Below are 11,015 nucleotides of genomic sequence, written 5' to 3'. Positions count from 1 at the left end.
ACTGCGGGAACAATCTCTTCGAAGCTTAATAGATGTTATTTACTTTGTTGCTGTCCTACTCCGTTCTTACCTCTCACAATGAATTCTTGTCCCTCCACTCTAGTGTCCCCCTTTGACCTCTGGAGAAGCGTTATCCAGTGATGCATCTCTTCAGGAGTGTCAGCATTACAGTGAAGAACACGATTAGCAGTGATGATCACAAATGAATTGGGTCTATGAAAAGAAATGAAGGCTTTACAATCAACATAGGTACTGTTTACCTCACTCACCATAACCATAAACACTGTCCATTGTTTGCATTTTCTCTTCAGACAAATACTGTCCACCTCTAAAGCATTTATTTCAACACCACTAAACCTAAAAAAAATTAAGCATTTGAGAAGACTCAATTATGTTGGATTCACACCAAAATGCTAGGGCTGTGAACAGTGGGAAAGTTTACATTAAATTGCAACTTGTCCTATCTCAAAATAAATCTATGGTGAGAAAAACCTCCAATCTCTAATCAGCTTTGGATGTGAATCAGAACTCTATTTCAGGGTCAGATCTATTTAGACTGTCTGCTTCAGTAGTTACATTAGCTAAAACCAACTACAATTTACAAAGGTCTACAGTGAAGCAGCATGTGAACACAGATTCTTTTATTTTTAATGCAGTGCAACCCAATTCGCAGAGAATACAATCTATTTTTAATGAGAGTCTGGCTTTTACCCAATCCTGCACCAGGATTCACTGAAGCATGAAGAACTAGCCCCAGTGAACTGTGTTGATGGGTCTCTGGATTAGAAAGGCAGGTTCTTCAGCCTACAAACACTTACTTTAACCCTTTACCGTTAATTTTTTCATTTGGGAACACACACAGTTTTTAAGAACTGTATCAGATGTAGAAAATGGGAATGATGCAGTCTGGGCCACCCCATGCACGAGAAGCTCGCGGGCCTTTCTTTTACAGTTCTTGCAAGAAGGTAACTGGGTGGAAATTGGAACCAATCAAAAAATTGTTTATGGGGATGGAGAGGTTCACCCAAGTATGACACCATTCTCCAAAACCAGTGTGTGCCACATAAAAGCTAGATGGATGATGGGATGAAGAAAAAAGTAAATAAAACTAATAGGAGGAAAAATTAGAAAACTGTGTGAAGGGAGGTTACAATAAATCAATTAACATGAGAAGTGTTTAAGTTCTCTTAAAAGTTACCTAACAGTTCTCTACAGCTAGTGCTCACCAGCGCCATAGAAGGGGTAAGGGAGTGATCAGAATCCCACGTTTTGGTCACACTCACTGTGGTGCTGAAGTGCTACATTATTCAGGAAGAGTCGTGGGTGAGGAAACAAGTGGGCACGGGAACCAAACAGAACAATTTTGTGACCATGCTTTAAAACGTGTGAAGCTTTAGACTGAGCTACATGAAGCACACTCTAGAAAGCTGGAAAATATGATATACAGGACAGAAGCTACAGATGAGCTGTAGCGAGGGAACTGAAAAAGGAGAGCGCTAAGGTATAAACTAAGGTAGATCAAGCAGGAGATTATGATCAACAGTAGCCAACCTTCCAGGCTCCCTTCTCCTCCTCCCTGGTTTAGGAAAATGACGGAAGCCCCATTCTTGGGATTCTTTCTGAATACAGATTCAAAGGGCTCTGCTCAGCTTCTCTCTTTTGAGCTTGCAATAGTGGGTTCCTACGTCTCAAGATAAAAATAATCTATTGCCTGTATTAGCCAAATTCGTTTCCTAATTGAAAAACCTTCCATCACTTATTTAGATTGAGACAGCTAAAAAAAAAAAATTACAAGAAAAAAAATGTGTGAAAAATACTTACAGAAGTGCCTTTCTAACTTAAAATTGTGAAAGCTCTAGACATTTGTGTTGTATCGTTCAGGAAACCTGGGCGTATAATCACTGTTACTTGTGGTATCAGGATCTTGGCAGGCCAAGGACAAACCAGTAACTTAAACCCAGCTGTTTCACACACGTGCAATGAGGAGACTGGAATGAACTCCCACAGTGCAAATAACACCTCACAGCCAGGAAGTAACCTTACAACCAGAGTCATAGCCTGAACCCAGATTGCTTTTTATCCCCCCAAAACACTGTAACTAGTTCAAGAACTAAGAATATCCTGACAGTTAACGTTTTATGCTGCATTGTTGTCTTTGTTACAAGACATTTTTATTCTGGGAAATAATTCCCATCCCTGTAGAAGACAACATTCTTGTGTGAGAAGCTGAACAGAAAAATGTTAAAATAAACACATTTTTCTGCCTACTATACTGCTAAAGTACTCAAAAATAAGCTGCTCTCTTTCAGGAGCATTACTTGTATAAATGACAGAAATATTTAATCTTCTACTTTTGGATCACTTTAATAGCTGAACAGTTCTTATATGAAGCAGTGTCAGGGGAGTTAGTGAAGCCCCCCCCAAAACCCACCACCATTCCTATTCCATGTTTTAACATGTGGTGTTTAGGACTATGAAAAGGGAGGCAATAATGAATCGGTTTAATGCATGGTCGGTCAGTAGAATATAGAGACTAGAGTATAAAGCATCTGATTTTGGCTAGAGAAAGGAGAAAAAGAAAGTCACCAGGCATGGTTCTGACTTACCTATCTGGATTGTCAGCAGCACAGACAGAATCAATTAGTCCTACATCGAGCGTACCCTATAAACAAATATCCAACCAGAAAAGGAGGAAGACATTTACTATTACGTTACTCGCAGTACTCTTCTCAGAGACGGTTGACAGGAGCAGCAGCTTTGATCAAGCAGAATGAACTGCAGCTTTGGGCATCAGTTTCTCTTAACCATTAAAACTGCAGAGGGGAAAACTAAAAGACCCAGAGAAACAGAACCAGTAAAAGATTATCTCTAGTTAAGCTGGTGGCAGCTCAAAAACTGCTCTTATTTTTCGATGCTTCCAAACCTGCTTGAACTTTTCACCTAAAAGTGCCATCCCAACATAAATGGCATCTGCTCAGAACAAACTTCTGAAGCCATTAAGCAGGAGTTTTTATTTCCCTTTGCTTGGCATTAGGTTCCAAATGTATCCCATTTATTCCCAGTGTATGTTGTACAGAATGATAAATGCAGAACCAGAGAAATCTCAGAATTTTCAACTCCTGGGTTTTTACTTTACTTATTAACTGTACCTTTGCAAAACTTGAAACTCAAGCGTACACTGTGGTGTGATAAGGAACTGGACAAGAAAAAAACAGCCCCCAAATCACCACTCATTTTTCATCAAGGTGAATGATGGGAGAGGAAGCAGAAGTCACTCTCTTCTTGTACAGCTACATGGAGCCTCTAGCCAGTGTCACAGCTAAATCCGCATTTAAGGAGGCCTAGGTTGCGACTCAGAAGCTGTGGCCACCACAGTGCCCCTGTTTTCTGAAAATTTTTTCCTTGAAAAGTTCTTCAGATTTAGACTTACCACAGCATTCTGTGGATTTGCCTGCTCGTCATGCATCTCTCGGATCTCTTGCTCTGTGGATGCATGGACTTGACTCAGTACACTAAACCACTGGCTGTGGAGAGAAAGGCAGCAGTGTAAGTAAAATGTTGCTTCTGCACAAGCCTTCTGTATCCTTTGCTCTGCAGAGATCTAGCAGGTTCTGCAGGTTTTTGAAATTGCTTAAGATTCCTTTTGTCAACACGCATAAAAGCAGCAAGGCTTTACGTCGGTGCAAGTAATACTGGGTACAAGCAAACCCCTCCACATCTCCCATCCAAGCTCACGTCATACCCTTCTTCCTGAAGACAAATACCTTGTAAAAAGTGGGATCCCTGAAAAACTGGCAGTAAGCACACTGAAACATCTGAGTGCTTGGAGTATTTGTAACACATTCCACCTATTTCATCTGGAAAAAAATACATTAGTAGCTACACACAAAGCCTTTAAGGGGAAACCCAACCTTCAGATTATAAATTCTGCTGCACCGATAGTGTGACTGGTAATAGTTTCTTACAGTGATACTTCTGCAAAGACCGTCCAGGCCCATCAAGTCCTCTGTAGAAGCACAACTGAGAGGGGGGGAAAAGAATAAAAACCCCAAGCAAATATCTCTACATTTTTTGTTCCCTATGGAGCATTGGAAAATCCAGCTGCTGGAAGGACCAGTGAAGTCGAGCCAGCGCCAATTTGTGCCACTCCTGTGGCCTTGTATACATCCACAACAGGAAAACTGGCAGAGAGGTTTCCAGTACTTCGGCCCCTAGTGCTGAGCAGCAGTCGCAGGAGGATTTAATTCCAACCACACCTTCTGCTTCTGGGAAACCTCTTCCCTCCTGGCACTTGCACATGATAAAGCTCAACTGCTCTAAGCAATCCCACTGAAATGGAGGGCAGAGCTTGGCCTGTTGGGCAGGTTCCCGAATGCCATTCTTTGAGATACGAATTTGCCATTCTAATGAAAACCACCTGGGGCCAAGATTTCAAAGGGCTCAAAAGCCCAGCCTTTAAAACAGACTCCTCGCTCTTCTCCGGAGGCTCCTCCACCACCACCAGGTTGAGGAAACAAATGCAAAACTACTGGATTTAAATATAAAGCTGTCTTTTCTGCAATTGCTTGTAGTCACAGAATTTATGCGTAGGACCCTGACGTGCTGCCTCCTTAACTCCAGCATTCAGAAGCCAACTGTTCCCCATAACGCAGCTATCTGGAAACCGAACTGCCAAAATAGCTTGAGAAAAACGGTGTAGTCTGTTGAACAGTACCATCACTGCCATATCCTAAATCCTTTCCAACAGCTTATGCTTTCATTAGAAACAATGCAAGGCATGAAGAAAAACAAAGATTTAGAGAGCCTGACGATAAAGAAGATAAGAACATACTGAGTTCTGATTCTTTTGTTAAGACTCAGATACCCACAGAGAGGTTGTGCTAAACACTTTACTTTGCTGATGTACGACAAGGTCACTGAAAACCCCTCGAAACAAGGGAAGGGTCACCTAGAGAGAAGGAACCATCAGCTGAAGCAAACTAAACCCCACCTACCAAAAAATTCCCACAAATTAAATTCAGCTTTTCTTTTTGGACTCAGGAATTGCAAATGTATTTAAATGTCAATCTTCTATTTAAAAACAACAAAAAAAGACTTTATAGCACTGTATGCACATTTAGTAATACTTTCTTATTGGATTTTAAAGAACAATTCAGAGTTTTCATGATTTCATGTAACCTTTGTGTAAACAATGAGAAAAATTAATCACGGCACTTTGCAAAAGACAAAGGCAGATTTTACTCTCATTTTGCTTTCCTCCCTCTCGGGACCTCCTTTGTCTTTCAGCTGAGTCCCAGAACCCAAGAATAGGGAAAAAGACAGACTAGGGGTTTGAAAGGAATAAACCCTCAGCAACGGCTGCCCACTGAAGCATTACTTCTTTCCTCAAATACACTTCCACAATCAAAATAGTAATTCCTCTTTTGGGGCGGGGGGGTGGTGTGTCAGGTTTCTCTTGTATTTTCCCTTCATTTATATCTAGCCCACGTACAAAATATTTTTTTCAACAGCAGATCCAAAACCAACACAGTCCAGTAATTTTGTTCTTCACTTTTAACACTGCCAAACATGAACGAGGCTTTGACTGAAGCCTATCTGCAAATCCTTACACATCTCCCTCATTAAAGTCTCCTGGGATGACTGAGAAAAAAGAAACATGAAATACACTGGTAAAAAGTAATTTAATCTGGATGGTATGTTATGTGTACTATACACAACAATAGCCTATAGTGTCTCCTCGTCCATGTTTACGAAAAAAATGAGAGAGAAGCACGACAACAGACAAGTCTTTACGCTGATAATTTCTTACTGGTCCCTAGGGCACGTACACAAGTCTAATAGAAGAGACTTTAGCTAAGCCTTCATTTTAAAATATACTACCATCACACAAGAATCTTAACAATAACTGCTGGAAAGCTCATAACTTATTTCAAGGGTAATTTTAAGGATGCCTAAAAAATGAGGAATGATTCTGCATTGTAAGCATTGCTAAATTTATATTCGGGGTCCTGTGATATAGGAAGGTATTATACCTTTAAAAAGAACAGAATACAAAGCAACTTTCAAGGCTTCAGAGCAAAGTAGCTCAAGTGATGTTGACATAGGCATCCTGTATTCTGGCCTTGGGGCAGCAAGGCAGTGGGTAACAAGCTTTGATTACTAAGTTCACTTTATTTAAAACTTGACTTTTATGGGCAAGCATATTATTATCTCATATGAACTGCAGTGTGGGGATTTTTTATTTTTTTAAAAGGATGTACTACAACTGATCTGACAGGTCAAGCTTGCTCCTCACCTACCAGCCTCCCTCTACAGTTTGATATGGATCTTTTAGCTACAAAAGGAAGACCCTTTTTAAATCAGCAGAAAGGGAAAGACTCTCTTGCACGCCCTTCTTATTCACAAACACGCTTTCACCCTAAAATCCAGTGACCACATTACAACTTTTATTGGAAAAAATTTTAGGCTCTGCTTAGGCAAACAGACCCCAACCCTAAAGAACAGTACTTTATTTCAGGCAGATTACAGGGTCTTATATATTGATTTAATATATGCAGCTAAACACAGCAGGGTAATGCACAAGACAAGCATCAATGGCTGATGACTGCCTCTCTACAGACATACTGTATTTCAGAAAGTTGCTAGCAATAAATGGGTAACAGCCAAATTCTAGGCAAATTTTCATTGGCAGTCTGACTCTTCCCAGTAATGTTCTGCCACAAGATTTTCTTCTCAGCAGGCCTTTTGAAAAAGTGCTAAATGCAACATGTTTAACACAGCTTGAATATTTTGTGACAGTGGGCAAACAAATTCATGACAAACATGAGTCAGAATGGCATAGAGGTTAAAAAGGAGGAGGAAAAAAAGAAAAAGGCCTGATGATTTTCATACCTTGCATCCTCAGGAGACTCAGCAATTAAGTGGTAGGTCCTATCACCCATTATTAGATCAATACCGTTTTCTTTGCCTGTATTATCAACAATCTCTCTGAAAAGAAGAAAACACCAAGATTGAGCATTAGAGATTGTCAACGTTTTGAAAATTCTCTTCTGCTGAGAAGCTCACAAACTACTGATACTTAAAATAACATCAGTCAGCCTTAATCAGGTTCATTTGCAAGACTCACAATGTGATTTATCAGACAGTATTAATTCACCGAACTATAGTTGTAGTGCTTTCTGCCTATACGGTACAAATATTCAAACTATTATGAATGTCACTATACCAAGTTGACTATCCTGTTACTGTTTTAACAAAAACTAAAGAAAAAGCATTATCAAACCTCAAGAGAGGCAAGGATAACTGCGTTGAGAAATGGATATATTTCTGAACTGACTGCATACCCAAGTAATTTTTGGAGTGGTAAAAATAAAGCTCTTGGAAGATTAAAAACAAAAAGCAAACAAAACCTGGTTTAGTGATTCTGTGTGGTTGTGAGTCAGCATAAAGACAATTCCAAACATGGCTTCCAGAGAAAGCAGAGTACTCATCTGCTGAAAAATTACATCTTTCTAATTTGTTGTTTGGACATCTAAGTATTGATATATTAAACAGTCATGAACCACAAAGCACAAGATTTTTAAGGAGTAATTTAAGTATTACATCAGGTTTTCCTGAAGCTTAAGAAATCAACTTGATTTCCTTTCTGCTGTTTTACTGTATTTGTCTGAGGCTTATTATTTCCTTAACTAGCTATACTTATCAGCTATACCATTCTCATAAATCTCTATCCTATAAAAATATATGCAAGCTCTGCTTATCAGACTCGTGAGGACAACTTACCTGCTATTAAAACAAAAAGCTATAATTCTGTACTGTTTTCTTTAATTTGGTTTCCTTCCCTCCCAATAACAGTGTCCAACAGAATACCCCCCTTTTCTGTGTTTTAAGTGAATCAGCCTAAGATTTATTTAATTTGAACGGGGTCCCTAATACGGAGTGGTGAAATATATAAGTCACATGATATGTTAGGAACGCACTCAGTGAATATTAGTTACCTAGAAAAGCTATTGCTTATTTCTCATGACATACAGCTCTTTAATACAAGTACCCTTTCTTTTAGCTACTTTATACACAATTAATCATTGATTGAACCTAAAGTTCAAGTTAGGTTCAACAACCTTTACCTGACAATTTTAAAGGTACATTCAGCAAAGAACTTCTATAGGGCACAGTCAATGAAACAATGTGGTGACAACAAAAAAAAGGTTTAAACATATTCGAAAAATACGCTAAATAAATGCTGTGGGTACATGGGACAGAGTCAAATTCAGTTTCCACCAAAAAAAAATTGTGGTAGGAACTTCAGTTTCAGAAATTCAGAGATTTACTTGACAGCCAGCAGCCCATTGGTTTTACAAGAGCAAGTCAGGATGCTCGCTGAAACCATTTACTTCGTCCTGCCTGAAATCAGGCTCAAGCCAGGACTTCCAAAGAAAAGATTAATCTAAGCTTTCAATTAAGTTTAAGTACTCTGTTAAATTAACAAAATAAAATGGATAGCTGCAGATTACAAGGAGCAGAGTGGAACCAAGTATTACAGCCATTTCTATTTTTCTCTACCTTGGAAGAAAGCTTATGTACACTTTTATACAGAAATGAGACTACCAATGTTAGCACACTCTAATTTTTAAATTAGATAATCCGTAAGTTCATAAAGCATACTGACTGTTTAGAAGGAAAAGTACCATCCCTCAGAAAACTTTTTTGATACATGCTTCAGGAAGCATAGAATTTTAAGGCATGAGGAACTTTAGTTAGCAAGACATCAGTTATTAAGTTAGGTTTAGTAATTTTTTTTTTTTAAAAATGAATATACACATTTTAAAGACTTTTCTACCACGACCACAATTATTTCAAACATGAAAAAAATCGTAAATGCATACAGAAGATACAGCTTTGACCCATGCTAACTTAAATATATTCAGGGCCTATTAATTCCACCCTCTTCATTCTAGGTTCGCCTGCAGCTATGGACTTGGCAACGTGCCCCATATTGCCTTGGGAATCGTTACAGACTAAGTAGGGCCTCTAGTCTGGGAGAAAGCATGGATGGGTTCATTATAGCAGCAGTTTTCTGAAGTATTTGGCACTGGCGTAGCTCTGGAGCGCTCTGTAGACTTAAGAGAGAGCCAAGTATGGACAACACTTGCTTTCAGTAACTTCATCGCACGCACTGTCATGCTTGCCCTCACACAATTTGAAGGCAGGGCACTCGACACCTTCCCAGACTAAGCCCCAAGAAGTCTTTAGGAGGAACTACGGCAAACAGATAAACCTACTTGGCTGTTCGGACATCAATGGCACCCTTTAGCTTTTCTTCACTGTCATTTTCGAAGTACATCAACCTGGACTGCCTGAGGACAAACCATCGTTTCTTCCAGTTCCTTCTGGAAAGCGTAGATGATCCACCCCCCTTTTTGTGAAGCCAACCCTGCTTAAGTGCTTCCTGCTTGGAACGAAACCACAGGAAGGTCTCATCTTTCAGGACACACCAGCGTCGCTTCCATGTGTTCATTAAGCCACCTGGCAAGACAGACAGATGTGTGTTTTTATGCAGTTAAGACAAAGAAATTATATTATAAAACAGAAGCTGTGACCAAACCAACGCTGGAAGATGCTGACCAACAATGCTGCAGTTAAACTGAGTCTCTGCTGTAAGCCATGAAACCAAAGATCTCATTTTTGCATATCCTTAAGGCCACCAATATTGTTGGCAATCTAAAGACCTTCAAATTACAAATTATAATAAATCTCTATATAACAAAAACATACATGTAACATGTATATAATTATATATACTTATACATAGCATATATATCATAAATAATAAATTATTTAGAAGTCTTACCACATATGAGAATCAGATCTTTAACACTGTTTTCAATGTATCTCAACAATAATCTAAGAAAAGTTTAGTGTTAAACTCTTTCCTTTCTCCAGGTTATTAAGAGGTAACAATATTCAAGTCAAAACCACAAAACCTGAAAAAGCTATACTCGGAGTAGAAACTATACCAGTGTGAGCTCAGTCACACCAAAGTGTGACTACACGGTAGATGATACACCTTGCACTCTAGTTACATCACAGTCATAAAAATCTTAACCAAACCAAGGTACTCCTGTCATTCCACAAAAAATTACTGCTATGTCAGAAAGTAAATGCCATGCTAGTGATGACTGTTATTTTTCACACAAAGATAGCTGTGAGCACATTCATCACTGTTCCTATTCCAGGAAAATTAGTTATGCTAGTGATGGGTATCACACAAGGATTCATCTAGATTATTATTTACTATCAATCATTAGAAGATAAACCCAAGAATCTTAACCAGAGAACTCCTGTGTATATTCTTTCAGTCTCTCTGCCCGTTTGCTACATATATCCTTGTGTCTTTCAGATCTGTCCTGGTTTCAGATGGGATAGAGTTAATTGTCTTCCTAGTATCTGGTATAGTGTTATGTCTTGGGTTCAGTATGAGAAGAATGTTGATAACACACTGATGTTTTCAGTTGTTGCTAAGTAGTGTTTAGACCAAGTCAAGGGTTTTTCAGCTTCTCGTGCCCAGCCAGCAAGAAGGCTGGAGGGGCACAAGGAGTTGGGAGGGGACACAGCCAGGACAGCTGACCCCAACTGGCCAGAGGGGTATTCCAGACCATGGGACGTCATGCCCAGTATATAAACTGGGGGGAGTTGGCCTGGGGGGATTGCTGCTCAGGAACTAACTGGCAAATGGTGAGCAACTGCATTGTGCATCACTTGTTTTGTATATTCTAATCCTTTATTATTGTAATTTTATTATGCTGATTATTATTATTGTCTTCCTTTCTGTCCTATTAAACTGTCTCTATCTCAACCCACGAGTTTTACTTCTTTTTTTCGATTCTCTCCCCAATCCCACTGGGTGTGGGGGGAGCGATCGAGCGGCTGTGTGGTGCTTAGTTGCCAGCTGGGGTTAAACCATGACAGGATCCAAAATTAAAGTCAACTGAGGTCAGTAAAACTGGTCTGCAATG

General features: G+C 39.4%; 1 protein-coding gene across 2 annotated transcripts in view; it reads right to left on the bottom strand.

Moving 5' to 3' along the window:
- Positions 1-11,015, bottom strand: part of MYO10 (myosin X) — a 164,934-nt gene that overhangs the window by 13,514 nt on the left and 140,405 nt on the right. For both annotated transcript variants that reach the window (XM_075052455.1, XM_075052454.1), the window contains 5 exons: positions 9,282-9,525; positions 6,892-6,987; positions 3,431-3,524; positions 2,607-2,662; positions 71-213 (listed from right to left, as the gene is read on the bottom strand). In XM_075052455.1, the coding sequence (XP_074908556.1) occupies positions 71-213; positions 2,607-2,662; positions 3,431-3,524; positions 6,892-6,987; positions 9,282-9,525 (633 nt within the window). The remainder of the gene's footprint in view (positions 1-70; positions 214-2,606; positions 2,663-3,430; positions 3,525-6,891; positions 6,988-9,281; positions 9,526-11,015) is intronic.

The sequence above is a fragment of the Buteo buteo genome, chromosome 20, assembly GCF_964188355.1.
Source record: "Buteo buteo chromosome 20, bButBut1.hap1.1, whole genome shotgun sequence".
NCBI lineage: Eukaryota > Metazoa > Chordata > Aves > Accipitriformes > Accipitridae > Buteo > Buteo buteo.
The sequence above is the reverse complement of the archived record's forward strand: the minus strand, read 5'-3'. Positions and strand labels throughout refer to the sequence as shown.